The sequence below is a fragment of the Calonectris borealis genome, unplaced genomic scaffold (genome assembly GCF_964195595.1).
Source record: "Calonectris borealis unplaced genomic scaffold, bCalBor7.hap1.2 HAP1_SCAFFOLD_146, whole genome shotgun sequence".
NCBI lineage: Eukaryota > Metazoa > Chordata > Aves > Procellariiformes > Procellariidae > Calonectris > Calonectris borealis.
Genome location: NW_027441532.1, coordinates 154,749 through 170,083, shown reverse-complemented (window position 1 = coordinate 170,083; position 15,335 = coordinate 154,749). Strand labels below are relative to the sequence as shown.

General features: G+C 43.5%; 1 protein-coding gene across 10 annotated transcripts in view; it reads left to right on the top strand.

Moving 5' to 3' along the window:
* Positions 1–686: 686 nt before the first annotated feature.
* LOC142077080 (uncharacterized) overlaps positions 687–15,335 on the top strand; it is a 31,018-nt gene continuing 16,369 nt past the window's right edge. For 3 of the 10 annotated variants that reach the window (XM_075139251.1, XM_075139253.1, XM_075139244.1), the window contains exons 1-4: positions 687–796; positions 10,470–10,581; positions 10,769–12,224; positions 12,878–15,217. Coding sequence is in view for 1 of the 10 variants with exons in the window: in XM_075139250.1 (XP_074995351.1) it covers positions 14,243–14,255 (13 nt within the window). In the remaining 9 variants the exon portion in view is untranslated. Of the gene's footprint in view, positions 797–1,944; positions 1,966–9,464; positions 9,517–10,082; positions 10,275–10,469; positions 10,582–10,768; positions 12,225–12,877; positions 15,218–15,335 lie in introns of those variants that run through there. The other 7 variants (XM_075139250.1, XM_075139255.1, XM_075139249.1 and 4 more) reach the window with 5 other exon arrangements.

The window sequence follows — 15,335 nt, the reverse complement described above, 5'->3', positions numbered from 1 at the left end:
GCCCTGGCCCTGGCCCCCCTGCAAGGCGATGTTCATCACCAATATTAGGGTGCAGGATTGGGCCCAAGGCAGGGCTTTTGCCGGCAGCACGTATTTTGAGGCTCCCGCTAATGCAGTTCCTGGGCCGTGCTCAGGAAATGGGAGCAATTGCCCAGAACTGGTATTTTTGGTCTTTCTCTGTCCCTCTCGGTCAGGCTCTGGGTCCCCATTTTTTAACTGCTCCCTTTGCACCCGGTAGCCCTTTGCTCTTTTCTTCTTCCTCTTTCTCACTCTGTCTGGCTCCTTGTCCCTATTTTTTCTAAATTCCTCCCTGTCTGCCCCGGCCCTTTCTGCTCCTCCTACGCCTCCACCCTGGAGGCCATCGCTCTTCTCTCCTTCTCTGTCGCCTCTCTCTGTCCCTCTGTCCGTCTCCCGTGCCTCTCCGGCCACGCCACCGCCCTGCCCCACCCCCCCCCGCCGCTCTGCCCCTCTCCCCTCCTCCTCCCGGCTCCACCGGGGCTCCGGACCGGGGGCGGGGCAGCCCCGGGGAGGCGGCCATGGGGCCGGGGGGGGCGGGGCCGGGCTGGGGCCGGTGTCCCCGCAGGGCCAGAGAGCGGGAAGGGGCGCCCCGTGGCATGCTGGGAGAGGGTGTGCACCAGGGCATGCTGGGAGCTGTAGTCCTGGGGCGCGGGGCTGCCCGGCGGCCATGTTGGTTCCCGGGGCATGCTGGGAGCGGTCAGTTCCCCACACTGAGCTTCGCGGCGGCCATGTTGGTCTCGGGAGGCGCAGCCTCTGCTCCAGCTGCGGCTCGGCTGAGGTGAGGGCTGGGGCCGCCCGGGGGTGGTGGGGAAGCGCTCCAAACGGCCCGGTGTGATGGGGTCCCGGTCCGCTGGAGCCGGGCCGGCCGGGGCAGCCCCGGGAGTGACCCGAGAGCTGGGGAGGGGAGGGAGACGGAGACAGACCCCCCCGGGCACAGGCACCGGGCAGCCCGACTCCCAGAGCCCCCCTGAGCCACCCCAGCATTTTTCGTTACTGCAGTAATAGGAGTAGTGTGTTTTTCTGTTAACTCTCCCGGGGCTTTCACTCCAGCTGCCCTGTTCGGGGACTGGGAATATTCAGCTGCCTTGGAAAATTGCCAGCCTGATTATTATTGCTCAGGCCTTGTTTCCCTCGCTCGAAAACACTTCATCTTTAAATGCGTCCTTGCATCGGCAAGATCCAGGCAGTTGGGATTGTTTCCTGCAGGGAGCAGCCTGATGAATCCAGGCTGCTGCCGTTCCGAGGCAGAGCTGAACGCTTCTCCCCGCCACCGGTGCTCGGCCAGTGGTTTGGCAGGTCCAGTCAGCCCGAGCGGGAGCTTGCTGTCCTTGCTCTGCCGCTGCTTTGGCAGCCGCCGGAGGGTGGGAGGGGACAAATGTTCTGGCTTCCCAGCTGGAGTCTGGCGAGTTCGCGGGGTGAGGGGTAACGTGTAATGCGAACCCGGTTTTTTGTGTGGTATTTTCTGGGGATTTTTTTTTATGTTAGATCTCTGGGATTCCTGTGACCTTTAATAGCCACTTGGTGGGATTTAAGCATAGCTTTGAAGTTAAGCACGTGGTAACTGCTACCCTGCGGTGTAGCTGGAATCCCCTTGCGAGCTCCTGTTCCCCCCACACTGGAGAAAGCAAATCTTTTTTTATTTGGTGATGAAAGCAACTCAGGGAGTTGCACTGAAGTGCAGCACCTTTTTTAACCTCAGATCTAAAGTCACACCGGTCCTACCGCATAACGCATGCTTCCCCAAGCTTTCACAAAACGGAAGGGATACATCAAACCGACCCCACAAACATATCCTGTGCTTTTTTTATCTGACCTGGAACATGGGGACATGACCCTGCTGGGCCATCTCTGCCGCTCTGCGTGGGAACCAAGGTGGTGTCTTTACATTCCAGGATAAGGACTTAGCTTTTTTTTTTTTTTTTTAAGTGACTTTAGAGACGTCCTTATGTTGTCCGAAAAGCGGGTTCGTGCCCGGCGTGCAAGTAACCAATTCCACACGCTCAGGAGAGATATTGTTGTATTCAGGCCTGGGTGCTCGGTGGACTTGCCACAAATCAAGCACACCTGGTCTAGTCACCTTTCTGTTTATATCCATGCTTCTCATACATATTTTAAATTTCCTTGTTACATATTCATTACATTTCCGAGAACTAATTATAATATTACATCATCTTAAACACATGCGCACTAAAACCTTTAGGGTCTTCTTGGGGGTCTCGGGTGGTCTCTGGTGGTCGGTAGGGTAGTGAACTCTTCATGAACTTATTTCCTCTTTACCTTATAGGGTCGCAATTTGTCCCTGAGCCATGCTTGGACCACGTCTGTTTATAGTTTCCATAGCTAAAATTAATTATCACTACTTCTAAAACACACACCTGTTAGTTACCTAACTTCTAAGCAACAAGTCTTCATTGTTTAAAATTACAGAAGCGAGCAATATAGAATCCACAACAAACTAAACTATCTATCACCATAGTGTTCTTAAATTAAAACATATACATCTTGATCTCCTCCAATCAAACACCCACTCAGTAGCTTCATCATTCTGGTTTCTTATTAACTGGTCTTTTAACCCAGTTCTGGGTGAGGGCTATACACAGGATGATAACACTTTGAAGATTAATGTTGATTAAGATTAACATTAACAATTCCCCCCTTTGAGACTTATGATGTTAAGCATCATGAGTCTCACAATACTTATTTTCTACAAAAAGATACAAATTGAATCATACAACATATAATCATAACTAAAATAACGATCAGTACCACAAACAAAAATAATTGTTTAAGCCAATTTAAATTTGGAAGCCACGAGAACAACCAAGAAAAATCTAAATCCTTCCCGTTCTTTAAACCCATATGCCAAATCTTTTATTTGTTGGATTTTCTTCTCTACTAACTGTAAATTATCACTCAAATTAAAACAACACATTCCTTTAAATTCTTCACAACCATGATTGTGTCTTAAAAGTAAATAGTCAATTGCAGCCCTGTTTTCAAGTGTGGCTTCTCTTATTTGTGTCATTTCCATACCAATAGTCGAAAGTGCTTGGGAGGTATAATTTATACCTTTTCCTACCAAACAAGAACTATACATCCCTCCCACAAAATTCTCGGCTGCAATACAAAAGGAAGACATGTTGGTTACTTCTCGGGCTAAAAGTTCCCAGATATTTTGATTTCTATAACAAAAATTGAGAATCAATCTGACTGATCGTTATTATTAACAACAACACATTCCACATCTTCCCTCTCTCTCTAATTTAATTCTGTTCAAAATCAAATTGTTACACTAATTTAGCAGCATCTCCAGTATCTCATTGAACACGCCGCAAAGTTAACTTCAATGGTTCCTTAAATACAGATGTCCACAGTCCAGGTGGAATTTTCTTAATCCTCGTATAATGAATCCAAGAATCTATTCCTTCCAGTTTCACAGCAGTGTTTGTTGTTAACAGCACCTGGAAAGGTCCTTTCCACTTTTCTCCAAGAGGGTCATCCTTCCACATTCGCAAATAAACTTGATCCCCTGGATTAAATGAGTGTACTGGAAATTCAAGAGGTAAAGGTGTCTTCAAAGGGACATACTTATGCAAAGAATTCAACACCTTACTCAAAGATAAAAGATATTCAGTTAATACTTTTTCTCCTGTTACATGCATTTGTTTAGATCTTCCTGTTAGATTAAGGATCATAAGGTTTACCATACAAAATTTCAAATAAACTTACTTTTTCTCTAACTCTCGGGGTCACCCTAATTCTTAACAAGGCAAATGGTAAAGCTTCAATCTATTTCCACTGAGCTTCTGGATATATTTGAGGAATTTGTTTCTTTAATATTTGGTTCTTCACATTTTTAATAACCTCTGCTACAAAATGTGGGCCTCTATCAGAGGACATTTCTAAAGGGACTCCAAACCTTGAAATTATTTCTTTCAACAAATGTTTCACAACCTCTTTTGCCTTGTTGGTTCGACACGGGAAAGCTTCCGGCCATCCAGAGAAGGTATCTACCAATATCAATAGATATCGGTATTGGTTACATCGCGGTAACTCTGAAAAATCTATTTGCCAATACTCACCGGAAGTTATGCCTCTTTTTACCTCTCCAGGAGGGGGTCGGATTTGTATTTTCGGATTGTTCCTAAGACAAATCTCACATTTATTACTCACACTTTTAGCAATCAATAACATTTTGGTTCCTATCGCATATCGTCTTACTGATTCCACCATTGCCTCTGCTCCCATATGTGTTTCAGCATGGGTTTTGACCGTTAATTTCTTCATAATTTCAGGGGTTACTATACATTGTCCATGTGAAGTTATCCACCATCCTTGATCATTTTTCTTACAATGTAATAGCATAGCTAATTTATTTTCTTTCTCACTATAATTTGGGGATTCCACCTGAATTTCTTTTGATGGAATTAAAACATAAATCATAGTATTTAATGCTACACGTTTAGCAGCCTCATGTGCTTTTCGATTTCCTTGTATTACTTTTGAGTCCCCTTTTTGATGAGCTTTACAATGAATCACCGCAACTTCTTTAGGTTTCTGTACTGCTTCCAACAAATTCAAAATCTCGGTTCCATATTTTAAAGGGGTACCGCTAGCAGATAAAAGTCCTCGCTCCTTCCATATTGCTCCATGAGCATGCACAACTCCAAAAGCATATTTAGAATCTGTATAGATGTTAACTCTTTTACCTTTAGCCAAATTTAAGGCTTTTGTGAGGGCTATAATTTCTGCTTTCTGGGCGGATGTATTTGGAGGTAATGCTTTTACTTCTCGATCTTCAGTTAAAGTTACCACGGCATAACCAGCCCTCCTTTCTCCTTTTACAACAAAGCTGCTTCCATCAGTAAATAATTCTTCATCCGGAGTTTGGAGAGGGCCATCTTTCAGATCTGGCCTGCTGGCATACACCTGTTCGATAACTTGTAAACAATCATGGTTAAGATCACTCTCTTTTTCACTTGACATTAAAGAGGCAGGATTTAAAATTGTACTCACTTTCAAAATGATGTCGTCTTGTTCCACTAACAAAGCCTGATATTGTAACAAACGACTAGGGGTTAACCAATGATGTCCTTTTTGTTCCAGTACTGCAAGTACCGCATGCGGGACATGAACCGTTCTTTTCTGTCCCAATGTCAATTTTCTAGCTTCTTGAATGATGAGAACTGTTGCCGCAACTGCCCGCAAGCAGCTAGGCCATCCTGAGCTTACTTTATCTAATTGTTTGGAAAAGTAAGCCACTGGTCTTTTCCAGTCTCCCAAAAGTTGAGTCAAAACCCCCATAGCTACATGTCTCTTCTCATGAACAGATAGCTCAAAGGGTTTGGTCAGATTTGGAAGTCCTAAAGCTGGAGCTTTCATTAAAGTCTGTTTAATGTCATCAAAACTTTTTCGGCACTCTGGAGTCCATTCTAACAATTCTTCAGGGCCTTTGGTTGCCTCATACAGTGGTTTTGCCATCAAACCATAATTTGGAATCCAAAGGCGACACCATCCAGCCATTCCTAAAAATCCTCTCAAGTCTCTTTTAGATTGAGGGGGTGCCATCCTGCAAATGGCTTCTTTTCTACCATTTCCCAATCTTCGCTGTCCTTGGGAAATCTCAAACCCCAAATAAATTACAGTTTGTTTTGCAATTTGTGCTTTCTTCTCTGACACCCTATACCCGGCCATTCCCAAAAAGTTTAGGAGGCTAACAGTCTTTGCTTTGCAGATCTCAGTAGTATCTGCTCCCAATAGGATGTCATCAACATATTGAAGGAGGGTGATTTGATCTTCCTTACCGGACCACTGTTCCAGTTCCTTATTCAGAGCTGCTCCAAAGATGGTTGGGCTATTTTTAAACCCTTGTGGCAGCACGGTCCAGCAGAGCTGAGTCCTCTTCCCAGTCGACGGATCTTCCCATTCAAAGGCAAAAATCTTTTGGCTGTTTTCTTCCAGAGGTATACAAAAGAAAGCATCTTTCAAATCTATAACAGAGAAATATGCATTTGATTCATTGATAGTTGTTAACAGCGTATATGGATTAGGGACTATTGGATGAATGTCCACCACTAACTGGTTTATCGCTCTTAAATCTTGAACCAGCCTATATCCTTGGTTATGTGACTTTTTCACTGGAAGGACAGGAGTATTATAATCAGATTGACATTCTCTTAAAAGTCCGTGTTTAAGAAAAGTATTTATTATTGGTTCCAAACCTTTTCTGGCTTCTATACTAATAGGATACTGTTTCTTTCTTACCGGTCGAGCTCCTGTTTTCAATTCAACTTTTACCGGTTCCACATTTTTCGCTCTTCCTGGTTTCTCTGTTGCCCAAACAAAAGGGTAAACTGCATCTTTAATCTCTTCTGGAATTTCTTCAGATTCATCTGTGTTTGTCTGTAATAAATAAACTTGGGCTTGCCAGGCATTAGCTTCAGGAAAATGAACTTGGATTCTTCCTTTTTTAAAGTTGATTTGTGCTCCCAATTTATTCAATAAATCCCGTCCTAAGAGAGGCATGGTGCATTCCGGTATATATAAAAATTCATGCATCAGTGTTTTTCCTCCAATTTTACATTTTAAAGGTTTCAAAAAAGGCCTTATCTCCTTCTTTCCCGTGACCCCAACAATAGATACATTAAATTTACTCATTGGTCCTTTACATGTATTTATAACAGAATATTTTGCTCCAATATCTACTAAAAAATCGACTACTTCATCTCCCAGCTTTACTGGAACCAGGGGCTCAGCTGGGAAAATATCATTTTCTACCCCCGGTCCCCATCATTCAGAATCTCCTCCCATCATAAGTAAATCAGCTTCAGGTGGTATCTGCTGTGACTGAGTCACGACTGCTCCTTTGTTCTCCGGACACTCACTCTTCCAGTGTCCCTGTTTCTTGCATACAGCACATTGATTAAATCCTAATGGGGTATATTGTTTAAACATATCTCTACCTCCTCTGCCTTTTCCTCTCAAATACCCTCTACCTCTACCTCTCAAATATCTTCTGCCTCTTCCTCCAGCTGATCCTTGGGCATTTACAAAAGCAGCTGCTAAAATAGCAGCTTTTTGTTTCCTATCTTTTATTTTTTCTTTTTCCTGATTTTTCTTTTCCTCCTCTTCCCTATTGTTATACACCTTATAAGCCATTTCAATTAACTGTGATATAGTCATTCCTGTAATCCCATCCACTTTCTGCAATTTCTTTCGAATATCTGGAGCAGCTTGCCCTACAAACAAAGTAGTAAATATTGCTCTATTCTCATCACTCTCAGGATCTAAGTCTGTCCATTTCCTAGCTGCCTCACATAATCCTTCATAAAAGGTGGATGGGTCCTCTGTTTTTCCCTGAATTATTTGAGTCAATTTCGCCAAATTCTTTGGGCGGGATATTCCATTCTTTACTCCTTACAAAATTAATTGTTGATACTGTTTAATCATCAATTTACCATCATTACTATTAGGATTCCAATTTGGGTCTTGAGTTGGCATAAAATGAGCAGGACCTTCTCTTGCATTTATTCTTTCATTTTCCATATTTGCTTTTTCTAATACTACCCTCTTTTCTTCAGGAGTAAACAAATTATTCAAAAGAATTTGAATATCTTTCCAATCTGGATTATGATTTTCAATAATTGTTCGAAAGGATCTATACACCTTTTCTGGATTCTCTCTGTATGATCCTGCTAATTCTTTCCAATTCATTAAATCAGAAGTTGTAAATGGTACTTTCACAAATACTGGCTCCCCCCTTGGGCCCACTGCCTGGCGAAGGGGTGCTAACAATACAGACCCTTGCTGGGTTCTAGTCCTGCCGGCTATCGGACTAAAAGTATTGCTTCCTCTTGCTTCGGTTTCAGAAGTTTCATTTTTACTTGGTGGTACTAACATTTGTGTATCCTCCTCTTCTTCTCCTAGTTTTAAACATCATTTTCCTATGCTACATGCAGAACAACAGTGCACTTTTGGTTCCTTATTTTCCATCATCATCATCATCACATTAGAATCTAAACCTAAAAGTTTACATTTTTTTTTTTCCGAATTTCATAATCGAAAAGATTATGAAAAAAGAAAAGAAAGAAAAAAAAAAACAAAACAAAAAGAAAAAAAAAACAAATTACATAAGGTACCTCATAACATTAGTTGTAAAATAGTATTATATTGCAAGGTTCCCAATTCTGGCCATTTTTCCTCATCTTCTAATTTATACATTGGCCACCATTTAGTACAATATTCAATTAATTTATCCTTTCTCAAAGGATCACCCCCAAATTTTCCCCAATGTTTAATGATGCATCCTAAGGGGGAACAAGGTGTTACTTTTGATGGTTGAGCTCCCATATCTTTACCAAAAAAGAACGTTCTTTACCACAACTTCATATACTCCAGTCGTCACTGTCAAACGCATATGAATATACCGGTTTACCCCTGGCGCCTACAACTTCATATACTCCAGTCGTCACTGTCAAACGCATATGAATATACCTCTTTACCTGTGGCCACAATTCCTTACCAAATGCATGCACAGTTTTATACTCCAGAACAATATCTCATTTACCTTAGCGTTGCACCGTTGAGTCGCTCACCTGCTCTGGTCGGGGAGAATACTCACGGAGTCCCCGATCAAAAGGTCGGTGCGCGCTGGAGTCCAGAGAGCAGGGTCTCCCCACCAAGAGCCGACAAGTCGATCCGGGCAAGGCTTCCCAGCAGTCCCACCTGGATCGCCAAAAACTGTTGTCCGAAAAGCGGATTCGTGCCCGGCGTGCAAGTAACCAATTCCACACGCTCAGGAGAGATATTGTTGTATTCAGGCCTGGGTGCTCGGTGGACTTGCCACAAATCAAGCACACCTGGTCTAGTCACCTTTCTGTTTATATCCATGCTTCTCATACATATTTTAAATTTCCTTGTTACATATTCATTACATTTCCGAGAACTAATTATAATATTACATCATCTTAAACACATGCGGACTAAAACCTTTAGGGTCTTCTTGGGGGTCTCGGGTGGTCTCTGGTGGTCGGTAGGGTAGTGAACTCTTCATGAACTTATTTCCTCTTTACCTTATAGGGTCGCAATTTGTCCCTGAGCCATGCTTGGACCACGTCTGTTTATAGTTTCCATAGCTAAAATTAATTATCACTACTTCTAAAACACACACCTGTTAGTTACCTAACTTCTAAGCAACAAGTCTTCATTGTTTAAAATTACAGAAGCGAGCAATATAGAATCCACAACAAACTAAACTATCTATCACCATAGTGTTCTTAAATTAAAACATATACATCTTGATCTCCTCCAATCAAACACCCACTCAGTAGCTTCATCATTCTGGTTTCTTATTAACTGGTCTTTTAACCCAGTTCTGGGTGAGGGCTATACACAGGATGATAACACTTTGAAGATTAATGTTGATTAAGATTAACATTAACACTTAGGCTGGCTGGGTTAAGTTGGTTTACTGCACAGTTGGTTGAATGGAGGAAAACAGTAAGCTCCGCTATTGCCTTTGGCGTTTTCTCTTTACTGTGTAGCTCGTTTAAGTTATCTTCTCATGACCTGGCAAGCAGAAGCTTTGGCTTCATTCTAGGCCTTGGTCTAACAGTCACGAAAATCAATGTTGGAAGTCTTTCTGAGGTTTGGTTCAGGCCCCTATATGCATTTTATAAAAGTGCTTCTTGGCCACTGTTTAACTTTTTACATGGGTTTGTTTTCGTTTATCTTGAGTGTTGAAACTCTGAAAGGGGCCGATGAGTTGCCCTCGCTCAGTTTGCTCCCTCCCCTTCGGGGAGTGCGGTTAATGTTTGCTTCTTGGCTTTGCAGAGAACAAAATCCATTAATACACCACCTCACTTGAATTGCTCTTGTTGGGAACCGATTAGAAGCTTATTGCTGCCTCATCTCGCAAATGGCATGCGTTCTGGTTCTCATTTGTTGAGCAGCCTGTCGGCTTGTCAAATGACTCCGCAGAACAATTCGATTACTCCAAGCAGCGATGCTGATACGAAGAGCTTACGTACTTCACTGCTAGCGATTCTGTGCTTTTCCCTCTGCAGGCGGGAAAGGTGATTCCTGAGTGGGCTGTGGCTTTAACCAGGGAGGGCAAAGCTGCTTCTCTGTGTATTTCCTTTCCGCCTCTTCCCTTAGCCCCTCCCCTCCCTTCCCCTCTGTGAGGCTGGTTTTGTGGTGTGCCTTCACTGGTGGAACGAGCTCCCACACGAAACGGAGGGAAGGAGGAAAGGGGCAAGGTGAGAGGTGTCGCAGTCCTTAGTTTGTAGATTTAATACCTAGGCCCTATTCCGAAAATACGGCACGTATGTGGGTCAGTGGTCCCTGCAGATTTTTATTATTTATAGCCATTTCTATAAATACAGGACTTCATAGAGCGGGTTCACAGGGTGCTGTGCTGCTTGTAAACGGAATCGTTTTTATCCTTGCTACAGTCTGGAGGTGGCAAGTGCCAGCTGACAGATTAAGACGGAAATGAAAGCGAGCAATACACATGCGACGGTGATCCTGCCACAAGGCAGATCTGTTAGAGAGAACGAGTGCAAGGTAAGGAGCATCATGCTGCATTTATTGCTAAACGTATGTTTTCATTTCATTCCAACTAGAAAGTAAATCAAGATATTTAAGGATTATTTACTGTACCAAATCCTCTTGCAAGCAGTGCACTCTGTTGCCCTGTGGATAGTCTAATGTCATGACTGGCATGACTGGTAATTTTCCTTTTCTTTTCTAGTGGAAGGATGCATTTATGAAGGCAAAGGCGGGGTACAAGCGGTGCCCCACAACAAACCGACCTGTGAAGACCCAGACATCCGCTGTTACAAACAGGAAAAAGCTATGGGCCTTGGCTTCAGACTCTGCAAAAGATTGACCAAGCCCGAGGAAAGTGACAAAAAGTGAAGCAATGCCACAGCGTCACTTCGGGGTGGCAGGTGAGATTTCCATCCATGTTCCTCAAAGGTAGCAGCCTCGTTTTGTTTGAGGATGCGGCGCTGGAATCGAACTGCAAGACCAGTTTTCTTTACTGCACATGGTAGTGTAATGCAAATACCATTCGTGTCCCAGATTAAGTTGCCAAGGCTCTAGTTAAACCTCTGCATAACAACCTAAAATTGTCCTTAGCGCATGATTGCTTTCAAGAGTCGAGTCGAGATATGTGGCGTATCATAACCCATACCCCATGTGGGGTCTAGATTTGATGGATTTTTAATTCAGGCTTATCTGCTGTTAGAGATTTTCATTTTCTAGTCAAAAAGGAAGATGCTGATTGTGTGCATTCTTTTTCTCTTTCATGGAGTGTCGTACTATGTTTAGTAATTTGCTGTTTACAAAAATAATTTATGGGTGTCTGTGAAGTTGGGGGCGTTCTTGTGGATGAATGTAGCAGTGGAGCTCACTTTTTGTATTTAAATCAAGAGAAGCATAATTTAATTTCACATAAAACGTGCTCTTTTGCCCATTATGCCGTGGAGGGTTGGATTTCTAAGCTAAATACTGGCAGCTTAAGAACCTAGCAGTCAAGGTAGAAAATAAGTTTTCCCCCACCACCCTTTTTTCTTTTTTTTTTCTTCTTTGCGTTTTAAAGTTTCTAATCTTATAAACACTGATGTCTCTGAAACTTTGTCATGTCCCACCTAGTTTATGACAAGTGTGTGGCAGATAGGACTTTTCTGCTTGGTGAGATCGTGAGCTGGAGAGTGGAAAATGGTTTTATGGAACAAGTGTAAAAGGATAAAGATGGATAAAAAGGCTTGTACACCTTTTTGCCAGTTTAGTGGTATGAAAATTCCTGTGATGAAATTCCTTCTGGCTATGAAGGAGCTGCGAAATGTGATCAAAAGAAAGTTTTTCGTGCTATATGGATATGATATATGGGAGACGAGTTCTAAAAATCTCAAGCCCCTTCATCCCGTTCTGCTTTTTCTGTCCGAGGAGTAACTTTTATGCTCCTTAAGGTTTATTGACTTAACAGAAAGAACAAGTAGTAGGTCTTGGTCTGGCTGGCTGCTGTCCCCCACCGCTCCTGCTGGGATATCCAACCGTAGAGCTTCTGAGTACAGAGAGATCTTGAATCAACACCTGCCAAAGCAGAGGACAGAGAACTTAAGAATTCATTAGAAACTCATCTAATCCGTTGTTTTATCTAGAGCGCCGTTCATTTCTGAAGAAGGCCCTCTTTTGTGCTACAGGTGGGTTTTGGTTGGTTTTTTTTTCTAATTATTAATTAATTTAGTTCCTGCAGACTGAGTCAGTGAGCACAGTAATTCACAGGGTCTCAGTCCAGTCCTCACGCCAATGAAGGCTGGCTGTTTCATGAGTATATCAATAGCCCATAAAATAACGACAGCTTCTGACAGAGATGTTGGCAGCATCTAAAGCATGGCAAGTCTGCCGTGCCAAATGGATTCCTGTTTTGTCCCCTATATACCAGTTCGTGGTAAATATGTTTTGTTGTATTCTTCTCCCCTCGACTTCACGTGATAGTTCAATCCAAGTCTGACCCTTCTATCCAGTACAACCTCTTTTAAAACCCAGGCTGCGTGCTAACTGATGAACGAAAATGTAGCTGAGCAAGCGTAGAAATGCAGCAGACTGTCTTGCATCTTCAAGGCAGATCGCTTCCTTAGGAGAGGGATTATAGGATTCCAGAATAAATCCAGGAAATCTGTTTTGCTTGTTGGTAGTTGTTAATCCTGTCTTGATTGCTTTCTACATATTCCATTTCATTTTGGAAGATATAATAGAGAGAGAGTAAGATCTTCCTTTCTTTTCCTTTAGTCCCACACAGGCCATCTCTCTCCTTTATTTTTGGCATTCCAATAGTAACCACCCCACTTTTCAGTTTCTCACGTTGACCTATGATTGTGTCAAGAACCTGAGGTGTGGCACCAGCACTGGGCTTCTGACCTGCAGACCCGCTAGTGGTGTCCCTGCTCATCCAGCCAGGAAGTTGTAACTGAGCATGTTTTTCTCATGACGTGGCTCACCTGTGATACGTGAGGGCGTAAGGCAAAGACAAGCGCTGTTTGCAGGTGAGCGTGACCATTGCAGCATCTACCCTCAGAGCTACAGAGCTAAGTGGGCAACAGCTTTCCTCGGCAAATGTGCAAGATTGCCAATACTTTCACATTTCTGCATCAGAAGAAAAGCATCTGGCCAAAAAGCTCTTTAGTGAGGCAAAGGGTGGAAAAAAGACACTTCCTGGAGGAGCCAATACCCTGACAGAGATGCAATTTTTATGTTTAGAAAGAAGCTTCATTCTGCACCCAGGTGAAAGTTAATTGAAACTGGTACCTGCTGGCCGCCTTTCTGCTTAGGTCTTCCTCAGTTCTTTCTTTCCTCCGACTGAAGAATTGCAGTGATGAACGAGCCAGCCTGCTGAGTTTCTAACCAGACCAATCCTAACAAAGAATGTCATTCCCAGGTAGTGAGGTGGTTGTAAGCTTCATCAATAGTAAAAGCTGTTGAGATAGTCACGAATCATCTCCCATTCTGCAAGTCAAATTCTTGACTGTTTTCTCACTACTGTTGATTTAACTATAACGGGCTTTAAAAGAGCACTTAAAATTCGTAATTTTCGTACCCGTAAGTTCTTGGTGCCATAACAGAAACGTTGTGCTGAGAAGGCAGTGTAAACATATGGCAATGTTTGTATATGTTGTGTGTTTGTGTATATGTGGTGCCGTCGACAACGCCTGAGGGACAGGATGCTATCCAGAGGGACCTGGACAAGCTCGAGAAGTGGGCCCGTGTGAACCTCGTGACGTTCAACAAGGCCAAGTGCAGGGTCCTGCACCTGGGTCGGGGCAACCCCCGGTATCAATACAGGCTGGGGGATGAAGGGATTGAGAGCAGCCCTGCCGAGAAGGTCTCGGGGGTACTGGTGGACGAAAAGCTGACAAGAATTTTAGAGCCCTAAGCTGGGTGTTCTTCAGGTGGCCAAAACTGAGGAGGGGGAAGAAGACCTACAGGTAGCTAAAGGGAAGCACAGGAGAGCAGCTGGGAGCCAACAGTGTGATGTGGGCATAAGGAAGTGCTCCACTGCAGTGTGTCAGGCAAAGTATTTTCAGGAACTGTGGAGAAGAGCTAATGCCATTGCACAGAGCCCAGCTCATCTGACGGGGTTGCTCTGCTGGTCCTTCACGTACAAGAAAGATGAACTCCCCCTGGAATAACTGGAGAGGAGAGCTGCAGGGATTGCTGGGACATGGGAGATGGAGGTGCGTGATGGCATCAGGAGTTCTTGATTTGCTTCGGCTAGAAAAGCAAGTGGGAGAAGAGTGGGGTGACTCCTGTAAATGCAGAAGAGGGAAATACCATTTAGGGAGAGCAGTTACTAAGCCTGAAGGTGTGGGTACCAGAGAAAATGCGTGCCGCCTGGCCCTGAGTAAATTTAAGCTGAAAACTGGAAGAAAACTCTTTAAGGCTTAGAAGGTTTGGGTTCTGCAACAGCCTTCCAGTGGAAATAAAGAAAGTAGAAAGCACCCAGCCAACCCCTTATTGCTTAACATGGAGTTCAGTGAGTTTATGATGGGCCCGGAGATCTCTTCCAATCTCTCCTTCCTCCAAATTAACTGCCTCTTCAGGCATTGTCTTTCAAGATATGTGTTCCCTGTTCACTTTTTAATTGCTCTCCTGTCCTCTTGTTTGAAGGACTGAACTGTTGCTGATCGAGTATTTTGATGGCAAAAAGTGCTATGCTGGCAGGATCGCTTCACTTGTGGGTTGTGCTTAGGTGCTTGCTGACCCTTCCCATTTTCTGTCCCCATTTCTGTCCCCATCACTTCTTGTTACTAGATCCTTTGATAGTGCCTTGTCTCTTTGCAGACGCTTAATACCTTTTGTTCCCTTTTTTATTTAAAAGAAAGAAATCTAAAACTAAAAAAACCAAACACCCCCCCCCCCCTTCTACCTGTTTGTCACAGTAAGGGAAACAATTAATTCCAGTTGAACATTGGGTTTGAAGCCAGATGCTCTTTAGGCTGTATTCTTAAGATAATGAGCCACTCTTCTATGCTAGAGTTAGTGGATGAGCTTGGTTTATTCATATTGCTTTCTTCTGCTTCTGTTTACTGCTGCTCTAAGAGAGTACTGAAAAAACCTACCCCGCGTATGTTAGCGTGAGGTGCTGTCTGAGGGAAAACTTGTGGCAGCACCTGTGGTATTGAATTAAACAGCACCGGTGAGTGTTCCCGTGAACTGGACCTTGATCATCTGCAGTGCTAAATCGCTTGGAGGTTTACAGGTACAGGTTTGTCCCACGTCAGCTGGAAAGCTCCGCAAATTCCTCGGCACCACTC